The sequence below is a fragment of the Sceloporus occidentalis genome, unplaced genomic scaffold (assembly GCF_023333645.1).
Source record: "Sceloporus occidentalis isolate IW3139 unplaced genomic scaffold, rSceOcc1.0.p SCAF_1, whole genome shotgun sequence".
NCBI classification, from domain to species: Eukaryota; Metazoa; Chordata; class Lepidosauria; order Squamata; family Phrynosomatidae; genus Sceloporus; species Sceloporus occidentalis.
Window position 1 is genome coordinate 270,716,403 of NW_028316981.1, and position 13,236 is coordinate 270,729,638.

At 39.1% G+C, this 13,236-nt stretch overlaps 1 protein-coding gene across 3 annotated transcripts in view; it reads right to left on the bottom strand.

The window, feature by feature from the left end:
* The window catches only part of RASA1 (RAS p21 protein activator 1), an 84,841-nt gene that overhangs the window by 24,608 nt on the left and 46,997 nt on the right, over positions 1–13,236 (bottom strand). For all 3 annotated transcript variants that reach the window (XM_089493578.1, XM_089493586.1, XM_089493580.1), the window contains 4 exons: positions 9,883–9,961; positions 8,454–8,574; positions 7,587–7,743; positions 3,270–3,357 (listed from right to left, as the gene is read on the bottom strand). In XM_089493578.1, the coding sequence (XP_089349704.1) occupies positions 3,270–3,357; positions 7,587–7,743; positions 8,454–8,574; positions 9,883–9,961 (445 nt within the window). The remainder of the gene's footprint in view (positions 1–3,269; positions 3,358–7,586; positions 7,744–8,453; positions 8,575–9,882; positions 9,962–13,236) is intronic.

Consider the following 13,236-nt stretch of genomic DNA (forward strand, 5'->3'; position numbering starts at 1 on the left):
GTGAACTCGCTGAAGAGCAGAGATTTCTCAGCCTGGACCTTTTGGATTGCAGAATGAGCAGAAAGAGAAGTGGATTCTATGGCTGGTCAAGCTACAAGACAACAAAATAGTATGAAGAAGCCACCAAGCTAGATACTCTAGAAACTTGCAATGGCTATAAGCCCAGATGTCCCTGGGAAACTAGCTTCTTTTTGTTTTCTTTTTCTCTTTTTATTACTAATTTTGCTTAATCTGAGACCTGAATCCTTTGTGTACTGCTTTTACAAGGTGCTTTTATTTATCTGATTTTTGGTATGTTATACCTTTACTTCATGGATTTAATTCCCCATTTATCTGCTGTTATTTAAAAATGTGGGGTAATTTAAGTTTCCTACTTAAAATATTTAAATATCAAAATATCAAAGCCAAGCCTGTTAGAGTAGCAGAAATGTGCTTTTGTGTAACTGTGATCCCCTAAGAACTGAGAATGACTAAAAAAATAACACAAGTAGATTGTAGTTTAAAACCAAAAGTTTACTAATGGCTTTAATCTATATTTACATCAAAGCTATATCCTAAACTAGCTAGTGAATAGTTCAGGTAAAAAGAAATTTTCTCATCTTCTTTACACAAAAGACAGTTGAGAGAGGAGGAAGACCAACAGTTCAGCTGGAAATCTTGAGAGAGAATGTTTGTTAGTCCCAAAGGGGGAGTGACCTAAGTCACTTGATTAGTTCAAGAGGGAGGTAGAGTTTGCATATAGGAATTCCCTATTTATCTAAAAAGGAGGAAAGAAAATGCAAAATTCTTCAACAAAATATGTTAAATAAATGAAATTAACAGTACTCATGAATAGAATCAAAGCACCTTCAATTACACTCTCTTGCTCACTGGGCAAATAGAGAATGCCATTTTCACATACATGCTGAACATTTGGTATTTGGCCACAGAATTGCAGTATCTTGAATTCTAGCTCAAAGAAACTTAGAAAGTTCTCTGCTCCAGTGTTCCACAAATCCTCCTAAGAAATCTAGTGAGACTCAGGAAGGTTAATCTCTGTATCCTCTAAATCAGTGATGGCGAACCTATGACACGCGTGTCAGTGCTGACACGCGTAGCCATTTGGGGTGACACGCGGCGCCCCCTGGGACAAACCTGCTTTTGGGGGGCCCCTGCCCGTCCCTGCCCGGTTCCCCCCAATTGGGGCCTTTGTCCTGGGCCCAGCCTCCGGGCCGGGCGCGCTCATGTGGCCATTACCACGGCCACTAACGCGGCTGGCTGGCCACTCACCTCCTCCTCCTCCTCCATGGCCGTGCTGCGTCGCCCTCTGCCTCCACCGCTCCTCCTCCCACTCTCCCCCAGCACAGCTGCTGCGCAGCCCGCAGCGCTTGCCTGGGCCACAGCCGGCAGCAGCACGTGCTTGCCCCTTTTGCACGCTTGCGCACGGGGCTTAAGGGGCAGCGCTCGCCTCCTAAGCCTTCTGGCCAATGGCAGATGAGCAGGGGCTGGCCTAGTTTCCAGCCCCAGTCTGCCATTGGCCAGTGTCAGGAGCCTTGGAGGAGGAGGCAAAGGAGGAGGAGGTGGCGGCAGCAAAGGAGTAAGAGGAAGAGGAGGAGGCAAAGGAGGAGGATAGGCCTCTGGGGCAGGGGGAGGGAAAAGTTTTTTTTAAAACATTTTTAAATATATACAACCCAGCCTTGGTTTTTTATTTTATTTTATTTTATTTTATTTTATTTTATTTTTAAATATATACAACCCAGCCTTGGTATTTTATTTTATTTTATTTTAAAATATATTCAACCCAGCCTTGGTTATTTTGTTTTATTTTTGTTATTAAATAACAAAGTGTCCTCCATTTTGACCATGTCTAAGAAACATGCATTTATATTAACATTTTTAAAAAAATCATTATTTTTTGGCGTGTCCTCCATTTTTCAAAAAATGTGTCCTACATTTGTAAATTATGTTTTTTTGTCGAAGTGACACACCATGCGAGTTATGCTCGATTTTTTGCCGAATTTTGACACAACACGCTGAAAAGGTTGCCCATCACTGCTCTAAATCTAATTCTCAGGGAATATTTTGTTTGATCATTGACAGCTCCCATTTACCCTCTCTTTACCTAGTGTGCTTGTGTGTGGCATAGGGACAGACCCTTCCGCCTTCTCAAATCTCCCTTTCCTCTAAGCTAGACCTGCACAACTTGGCCACAGGTAGGGTACAAAATTAAAATTAATTATCAATTTATTATTATTATTATTTATTTTTATGCCCTTCTGTTTGGCCATCTCTGCAGGAGAAGGCTGAGTGGAACCTTCAGGGGCGAACATCCACCCATACTCCTCCTCCTCCTCCTGACCCTATTCTCAGGAGAAAGATGGGCTGCAGAGGAGCCTTACCAGATAGAATGGCTGGCTGTTAGCAGCCAGCTACAATGCCATTGCACTAGAAGTCATTCCACATTCTTGCAGGCCACTGGAAATCTTTTGGCTGGTCACAAGCAGCCCATAGACCATATGTTGTGTAGGCTGCTCTAAGCAATCCCTGAACCTTAGATTCCTTGACTTCAAACCTGGTCACCTCCTGCAATCCAAATCTAGAGTCATATAGCCCCTGCACAGGGTAGCCAGATGTCCTAACCACAAAGGAGGCCAAGACACCCTCAAAATGTAGGGCATCCAAGAAAAATGTAGGACATTGCAAAATAAAAGCTAAAAATACTAACATAAATTCCTGCTTCTTAGTCATGCTCAAAATGTAGGACATTTTGAAATTCCTCCTAGACAGAAGGCTAAAATGGATGACAAGTCCTGAAAAAGGGTGATGTCTGATCAATCTGCCCCTTCAGGCCTTGCAAGTACAGCCAGGATCGTAAAGCCTTCTTCAGCTGATAAGCATGCTCATTTGACTAACCATTTTCCCATTCTGAAGAAACTGTGCTGCATTAGCTAGCTATCTGCTATTCCTCAGTGCAATCAATGTATATATTTTGATTCTTTGTGTTGAATAATGTCCTTCTTAGATTGCTCTGTGCATATATGGGTTATTGATTCTGATCTGTCCAATATGCACTACTGCCAAGGTTAAAAGATCCTTTACAGGCTAACATAATCGGGCATGTGCTACACTGTCAGAGTGTGCTTGAATTCACAAATATATTCAGTGAATAATATATATGCATAGAGAATTTTACTGCAGTACATAAAAGGTAAGCTATCATATTATTGAGAATGACTTAATATATGTTGGTATCTTAACAAAATTAACTGCAAAGCAAAAACAAAACGCACCTGTGCTTGTTCCGGAGTTTCTCCTGCAAAGTAAAAGATGTAATGCTCTTCACTAAAGTGCTGAACTACTATCTGAAAACAGTTTGGCCTAGTTGGAGGAAAAAACAAACAAGAATAGAATATTATCAATAGAATAGCAAATTCCTGTTAGTATTATGACTTGCAGTGCTCTTTCAAATTTTTGTACATTCAGCCATAATACTCTACTCTGCAAAGTTACTGAACTCAACAAGATTTCCAACTAAACATGTTGTATATACTGAACTATATGTCGAGAAATTTATGCCCCAAAAGTGAGCCAAAAAACCTGGGTCAGCGTATACATGAGGCAATATGGTAATAAGGCTTGCCCCTCGAGCATCTTCCGCAGCCCAGTTGTCCTCTGAGGGAGAGCTGTGTTGAGGAAGGGCTTGGGAAGGAAATGTTTGCTTCCCTCCCTTCCTCAGGCGGGCTGTCCTCTGTATGCCCTCCGAAGGGACAGCCCTACTGCAGAGGAGGAGGAAGGGATACCTTCAACTTCTCCTCAGGGAATCAAAATCCTTAATTTTGGCTCCAAAACCCAACTTATACACCATGCTGACTTATATTCTAATATACAGTCGTCCCTGTGTATTCACGGCTTTGGCACTCACGGTTTTGATCATTTGTGAGGTCAAGGCCTCAATATGTACATATTCTTTTTTATAATAATTTTTTATTTTTATCCCACTTTTGCCAAGCACACCCTCTCCTCTCCATCCCCTCCCTGCTACCCTGTATCTAGCCCAGCTGAGCCAGCTACAGGGCGACAGAGGAAATACAGGCAAACACTTTCTTTTTCTTTCTCCCAAGGCGTTCCAGGGCCAACAGAGTCCTGAGGAAGAGAGGACTCCCTTCCCCTGAGCCCCTGCTGCCTTGGACAGGCTTGGGGGAGGCTTCTACCAAGGATTTCCAGGGCAGCAGCGGCCAGAGGAAGGGAGAGTGAGTCCCCCACCTTCCTTCTGATGCTTCAGACAACTGAGGCAAGCTCTCTGAAGCATTGGGAGGCAGAGGAATGTTACACACACTTCTCTCTCCCTTCCTCAATGCCTCAGAGAGCTTGCCTGGGGTGAGGAGGAGGGGTGAGAAGAGTGTGTGAGAGTTCCCCAGCCTCTTTAGGATGCCTCAGAGAGCTCAGGCAAGCTGTCTGAGGGATCGGAGGAGGGAAGAGAGGCAAGTGCAGTCCCTCCCTGTTGCTCTGAAACTGGGGGGAGAGGTTATTCGTGACATTTTCAAATTCATGAGGGTCCTTCGCCCCTAACCCCTGTGAATACAGAGGAATGACTGTATATGGTACATACAATTAGGCTTTCTTGTGTTCTCCAAGTAATTTTAAGTGAAGGTGTTCATTTTAAACATAGTGTTTCCCAATGAATTTAATGTTATCAGCTGATTACTAAAATATCTGTACAGCTATATGTATGTATATGTATCCTTTAAATAAGATTTTTATACCATATATACTCATGTTAAGTTGACGGTAAAACTTAGGGGCATGTAACAAAGGACAAACAGGACTACAACTATGAATGTTCATGGGATAACTTTGCCTGATTTTAACCCAGAAAAGCTGACAAATATACACAAAAGCCTTACTGAAATTCTTCAGAGCCGATTCCTCATTACTACGATAACTAAAGGGCAGAACTGTTCTTTGGTGACATCATTGGCATGGACATCATCTGTGCTATAAAATGCACTAAATCATTATCCAATGCTAATTTATATCTGTCTTTGAAGATGGCATCATTTCCGTGTCATCTGCAGCACTCTAATGCCACATTTTAAGAATGATTTCTTCATCATTTCTGGTGGAACTAAAACCCAAACATCATTTACCCATTTCACTACCAAGTCAATGTCTGGGTTTTGTCCTTTTCTTAACTTTGCTTAACCAGAACACATTGTTGCCACACATCTTGTGCAGTCACTCCTTGAAAGGCTTGTTGAGACAAACATCCAATGACTGGAGCATCAATGTTAGGCCATCTAGAATCGCTGCTAACCGTCACCTTTTTCTTTGCTTCATCTTTGACATCCTAAGTAACATGTGCACAGAACATATCCCATGCCAATAGCACTGCCCGGTTGCATACCCTACACATTGTACAGCCACTATTTAGTGCCCTCCTCATCCAGCCAGCCTTTAGTGTGAATACCAACAGTTACACCTGGTGGAATTTTAAAACATTTTTGATATGTTTCCCTTTTGAATGTTATCAGTGAGTGCAGCTTTGTCTCATTGATCAGACAAGATAGGACAACTGTGAAATCTGTCTTTTCATGACTGGTCATTTTCACAAGTATGTTCTTTTCACCAACTCTTGCTACAGTTCGATTACCCAGCATGTCAAAAGTCATTGAAGTTTTGTCCATATTACTAATGTTAGCAATATCAACATCAAGATTTTGTTTCTGCTTTATAATAAATCTATCAAAGGAATTGATCTTTTTATTTTACTATTTAGGCAGTTTCTGTGAGATATTAGTTCACTGGAAAAGCACAATCCATAGCAGTTCATGAACCAAATACAACCAGTCAATGCTTTGAACTGTGAAATACTGTCTATTCTTTTGCCATCTGAAGCACCCTTATCCAAATGCTAGATCAAGTCATGATGAGGGCACTTGGTCTGCATTCTGTGATCCAGGCATTCAGATCCTTTTCATTAAGAGACAGAGGTTTGCGATGCATTATTTTCTTTTACTTTGGCATTTTTGTAGTGTTCCTCTTGTTTTCTCCAGTCTCTTACAAGTATTTCATTTGATGCCTAATTCTCTTACAGCTACACAATTATTGGACCCTTTGCATGTTCAATAACCTTTAACTGGAATAATGCTAAAGGGGCAAGAATTATTTTTTTTCTATTTTAAAGTATCTATTATGGACAGAAAAATTCAGCAGAGAAGTGACCTCTGTCTGACACTGCAGGGAAGCACCAAAGAGCTGCCACCACAGCCATTTTTCTGCCCAGGCATTGCAAAAGGCTGTGGAAGAGAGTAGAGGAGGTGCTTTTTAAATGTTCTCTTGGGATGGGCAGCCTGAAAGAAGCACCTACCCCCTCAGCAATCTCTGTCATGGGAGGAAATGCCAAAGAGCTGTTGCCACAGTTGGGAGAGTGGAGGAAATCGGTGCTTTTAAAGGTTCTCCCAGGAAAGACTATAGTGAGAGCTTAGTCTGTCTAGACGGGAGAGCCTACACTAATGGAAACACCAACCTCATCTGCACTCTCTGCTGTGGCAAGGAGATGCCGCCACCACCACATTTTTTAAAGCAGGAATTAGAAAAAGCAAGCAGCAGCACTATGATGGACAGAGGTACCTCACTGACCCAATGTGTAAATTGGATCATGGATCAATTTTATGTCAATTTCTTTTCAACTTATACATGGGTATATATGTTATAGTTACTGAGATGAATTCAGAATAAATATTAACAGACATCGTGTACAGCTACCAAAAGAAAATATTTAAAAAATATATGCATGCAACTGATTAGGGTTTTTGGATATTGCACATTCAGTTGGTGTGCATGGTCTGTAAAGGATATCAGGAATTATGCAAAATATTTGATCAAGAATGCATTATTTCACATTCTTCGAGACTTGATATATTGATTTCGTTACTGCATGCATTATTCATACCAACTTACATGTCCTCGGGGAGGACTGGACAATTTGTGGCCTTCCAGAGGCTGTCACATTTTTAACTTCTATTAGTCACAGCCAACATGGCCTATGAAGGAGGAGGATGGGTGCTGACATCCAGCATTATCTAGTAGAAGTACCTAGCCTTGCATAGCAACATTTAAAATCCATCACATTGTCACTGCAGTCCTATTTTAACTCTCTTCCTCCTAGTCTTTTTCCTTTCTTGATAGTCTCACCCTTCTTCCATTCTGGATCAGCATGTGCTAACTTCTCCAAGGATTAGTTACTCCAAGTTTATCTTTCACTTTCCTTCTGTTCCCTTTCTTTTTCTCCACACTCCTTTTCTTTCCCATGGAGTTGAAAGGGATTTCAAAGGTCACCACCTTGTTAAATCCCATGCTTCTGCAATAGTCCACTGCCGCAGTATCCCCAATAGGTGGCCACCCAGCCTCTATCTAAATTGAACACTTTCTATGGAAGTCTTTTCAATGTCAATCTATTCATAATATCAAAAAGTTTTTAAAAATCCACTTCTTGTAATGGACAGTTAGTACCAGAAAACAAATCTGTTCCATCATCTGTATGAAAGCCCTTTGAATATTTGAGAATGCCTATCATATGATACATGAAACCGTAATTATGGTCTTACCTGCCAAACAAACTATCATGAACACCATACACAGAACACACACTAAGATCTATCAATCCTTTGGGTTTAGTGGCTCGTTTTTCACTTTCAAAATAAATAAGTTGAGCATCATTCCCTTCTAAAATGAAGTATAAGTTCTTCCATCGCTTTCCTTTACCTATAAAACAAATAAAAAGAGTTGATGAAAAATTGACCAAGCTGGCTGATTTCTTAGAATTCGATAGGACTTCTAGATTTTATTTAGTTTTGACCAAACAAATTGGCTATATATCCAAATTTTGATCAGCCATCAAGAGACTTCCCCCCAGTTTTGTTTTTGGTGTGTGTGTGTGTGTTCTCTACACCTTATGGAACTTTTTGAGATGTTACAGTTCTGGCTTTAAGTAAGGATTCAGGTTTTAAGTTTTAATAACCAGAACACAGAGATGGACAGCTGAAGAACACTGACATGATGTCTAAGTATGCATATAAGAAGTGTGCATGTGCAAATAAGAGAGCACAAACACAGGATTAGCAGACTTGCTCATTGTTATTGTTCTTGCCCAACGGGATTAAGGGTAGCAGAAGCTATTTAAGGCAACAAAGGGCCCATACAGACAGGCCAAAATAAAGCTGCTTCGGGTCACTTTGGAGGTATGCTGTTTCAATGATGCATGCATCCTAAGAGGCCAGAAGTTGCACCAAAGCGGTGCTACAGTCCTTAGGACTGAACTGTGGCTTTAGCGTGGCTTTCGGCCTCTTAGGACACATGCAGCATTGAAACAGCACACCTCCAAAGTGACCCGAAGCAGCTTTATTTTGACCTGCCTGTATGGGCCCAAAGATTCATAGATATCCCTAGGATAAAATGTTGTGCAATGTTCTTACTTTTTTTCAGGAGATAACCTTTTTTAACAATATTTTTATAGAATGCATCCTTTGTTTTACGACGAATTGTATTGTAGATTTCTTTTCCATCTACTGTGTCATTAAGTACTTGTCCTTGATGCTGGGAAAAACAAAACAAAACAGGCAGTAGTTTATCCATTTGAAATGGACATGAATTCTACACTCTAAACAGTATTTTAAGTTCATTAAAATGCACTTAGTTTCCTACAGCTCATGATAGTTCTATGTTTTATAACAAAATAAGTAAATAAATAATAGGTACAATGATCCCAGCTCAGAGCTACTGGTAAAACTTCAAAATGGAACACAACTCAGATTTTGAATAAGTTAATACACATGCATCTTTACAATAGAACATAGCATACATGTTGTTTACTTTAAAAAGATTTTTTTAATAATCCACTCCCACACACCACTCCCTCATTTACATTAAAAGCAGAATGGAAATCTTGAGATCTGAACCAAATGTCACTTGCTCTCACATCCAATTGTCCAGATTCTGAGGCATTTCTATGAATTTCATAACATCAAATATTAGGCAGGTGGTAATCTGAGATACCTGACAAGATTCACCTAAGTAGTGATAATGCTGTCACAGCAGTGTCAGATGAACATCTCCTCCCTATTGCTCTGTCTCTGTATTTTTAGATAGTGTTTAAGAAAAGGTTTGCAATTTTCAGCATCTCTAGTTGGATTATTCAGTTCAATGTAGAGAGCTTCCAATAGGTTTCTGTGTCCACTGATCATGCTGCCTGATTGCTCCCAGCTGCAGCTGAAAAAAGCTGAACAAATCATAGATTCTGGTTCAGGGAGTGAGCTCTCCAGTTTTGTTTTGTTTTTTCCTGCTGGTAAGCAACAAAATTAATCCTAGAACCAACCCTGAATTATTTCTTTTTACTTGCTGTGGAAGAGACAAACTAGAAAGCCTGCCTGGTTCACACATCAAACAATGGCCTGTTACAGACAGGCCAAAATAAAGCTGCTTCGAGTCACTTTGGAGGTATGGTATTTCAATGATGCATGTGCCCTAAGAGTCCAAAAGCCACACCAAAGCCATGCTCCAGTCCTAAGGACTGGAGTGCAGCTTTGGTGTGGCTTTTGGACTCTTAGGACGCATGCATCATTGAAATACCATGCCTCCAAAGTGACTCGAAGCAGCTTTATTTTGGCCTGTCTGTAACAGGCCAATGCAAAAAGGTCTATATTTTGTTTAGACACTTCTGCTCCAAGCAGGAGCAAACAGACAGTACATACCAACATACTAGCTTGCTCTTGACAAAGCAGAATTCACTTCAATTCTGGGGTTGTAGTCATGGTGTCTGAACCCAGCCACTCTATTCTCTACAATCATGAATCAATCAATGGCAAGTGATTTCTTGGTAAAATTAGGTAGCATGTAATGACTTACCTGCATTGGAACAGGATCTTTAAGATAGTAGCCTTCAACAATTTGTTCTTTTCTATAGTGCTCAATAATGTCAGCAATACTGTTAATAAAAAACAGAGATCTATGAATAAACTGACCTTTTGAATATACAAAACTGAATATGAACTATTCAGTCATTGACATATTTGTTTAGAAACACATTTAATTAAAATAAAACCAATGTAACGTGCTTCTATTAATGCTGACTTTATGGCAGAGATATAACAACAACAAAAAGTAAAACCTAATTCTGACCAATGTATTTGTCTTCATTCAGTGACATCCATACCAAGAGACACACAAATCCAAGCAAAATCAGTAATGAGGACTATAGATGTAAATCCTAACAGGCAGACAAACATGCTTTGAACAGGCTTAAACATGTCTGTTGCATATAAGACAATTTAGAAAAGGGTTGGAACCAGATTTAGACATAGCTGGATCAGACCCACCAAGATTAATGTGACTTGTTAGGCATCATTAACTTATGTCCCATTGGGGGGACATATCTGCTGTTAAATATGACTAGGTCTGGTTCCAAAACATTATTGCTCAGTTCATATGAGAATTTTTAAAGTATAAGAATGACACCAATTTTCTGTATTTTCAAGCAAAGAAAAAATGGAGTATTTCAGCATTATGGCAGCAGTCAACCAAAATATGATGGTACTTTTTTCTCTGCTTCTGCAACCATCTGAAAAACTGCTGCAAAGTGTTTCTCAGCCCTCGGGTGCATGTTTTAATGGTATACAGGAGAGGGTGATCACCGCATCCTACCTCTGGCTCTATTGATAGAAGCAGTTCTATCAGTGGAACTCAATATACTGCATCTTGGCCAATTTTACCACTGTACCAGTCAGCATAAAAAGTACACTTTCATTAATATTTTTTCAAACTTTTCTGCCACTAGGGACAAAGTTATTACAGAACAGAAAGTAATTTCTACAAAAAATCGGAATGTGAAATGAAGAAGGACCTTAGTACAGATTATACAGACAACATTTTGAAATCACTAAGTTATCATGTTAAATTCAAGTACTTTTATCAGTGGAGCCAATTTACAGAAAAATCCACATTCCAATTATCATATAGGGCCAGGTGAAAATTGCATTTTTAATGACAAAGAATTGGAAGACTTATGAACACCAACATTCCACACATTATATTTGAGCACAGTCTTATTGATCAACATTTTTTATTAAAGTTAGTGACCACAGGGAATATACAAAATTCTGGTGTGTGTGTGTGTCCATTGTCAACATTGGCCTAAACATGTAACAACATATAGGCAAGACAGCACACTTTAATACTTTGAACAAAAAAGTAAAATTTGGTCAACAAAGCATGTATGCTAAAATATATTGCTCAAGTTACATTTCCACGAGTTTGTTACCCAGATACTAGGTGAAAATAATATATAGATTATTATTATGGCAAATCAGGGTTTTTTCAAAAGCTTGTTTCCAGTACACTTCCAAACTTGGTACAATGGAAGTCATATACCACAAATTTATTCATTTTGTAATTGTTATGGACTGCTGGGGCTGGGGTGTGTGGGGGTGGGATGAAATTCCCTGTAGGGTTGGGTCCATATTTGAAGATGGTCTCTAAAGACAGTAAAGCTAGGGTGGTGGCTGGGTGCCATAATTTTAATTTCACAAAATGGTCCAGAGTTAAATTATTTTGTGGAAAATTACAATGGTAACTACAGACATTTTGTGCTGATCCATGTTCCAGGTTAAGGGGGAAAATATGCAAGGGAAAAGAACAGTGCGGGCATCTCTAGCTACCCAAGGATGGCTGTCATTCCTCTTCTTCCCCAGTAACCAAGTAATTCTAACTAACTAAATTTTGTGGGCTTACTTACAAAAATTACATAAAATATTTGATGTAGTTGAACATGTCCCCAAGAACAGCTTCCCAACAGTTGTCCTCTCAATAAATGAATTACATGTACCATTTATTAAAAAGAATAAATAAAATTTTGGTAGCTGATAACCCACTGTTTCCTTGAAATGCTACATGATATCAGTTTTAAAAGGTTCATTTTGCCTGAACAGGTTGAATTTCCCCTCTGGAATTCCGAAATGCAAAATATTACAAAATTATCCACATGGGTGGTTGAGACAATGACAGCATTGCTTTCAATGTACACAAACTTTGTTTTATGCACAAAAGTATTAAAAAGTATTGTGCATAAAATACCTTCAAATTATGTGTATAAGTATACATGAAACACAAATGATTTTCATGTTTAGACTTGAGTCCCCTCTCCAAGGTGTCTTTAAGTATATGCAAATATTGCAAACTTTGAAAAACTCTGAAATCCAAAACACTTCTGGTCTCAAGCATCTCGTCTAAGAGATTAATCTGTATCTCCTGTTACTTTATAAAGAAAACTGGAAACTCAGCCTTACAAGAGCAATAGGATTATAAAATATTTGAAGTAGACAGTTACAAATGTAGTGAAAACACAAAGAAGAATGTCTCTTTAAGACTTACAGAAACGTTGATATACAGAGAAAAATAAAAATCAAAAGAATTATAATTCTTTAAAACTTCAAGACACTAGTGAAATAAAAATGGGTTTTTGTCCTATCACCATCCACAAGAACAAACATATACAATTCCTTTTGGATATAACTATCAAACAGATCTTGAAAATAATGTATAGAAAGTTAAATAAATTGTTTTGAGTTACTTGGGGGAGAAGATATTTTTTAAAAAGTAATGAAATCCAACAAGCTGACTTTTAATGAGACCAATGTTTACATTCATTGAGTGTATGTGTGTGTATGTGTATAATTCAAAAATGTTACTTTGGGCCTAATTAGAGGCTTTCAAGAATTTGTCCATTTCAATTTTTAGAAAGTTAAATTCATGCTGAGAGTAACACATTAATAAAATGATGTTATTTGTTATTCCTGACTAACAAGTAGTAATATACAATGCAATATTAACAATAGTAATATATTACTATTGAAAAATGACTGCTGAGTAATGATTCCAAACTGTAGTCTCAATATATATTACACTGTACAGTCATCCTTCCATTTTCGTAGGGGATCCTTTCCTGACCCCCTCCCCCCCCCCCCACGAAAACAGAAATTGGCCTATATTCAAGACCCACTGGCTTGAATGGTGGTGTGTGCCTGTGGGCACACGCCCTATTTTGTCCCCCCTACATTTGCCGCCCACGAACGGGTGAGGGATGCAGACTTGAAGTCTGTGAAAACAGAGGGGTGACTGTATATAGCATCTACTTTTATACCCTGGCTCATGCAATCTGTTTTATAGAGTTTTATATAGAGCTGTTTAGCACTACAACATGATACC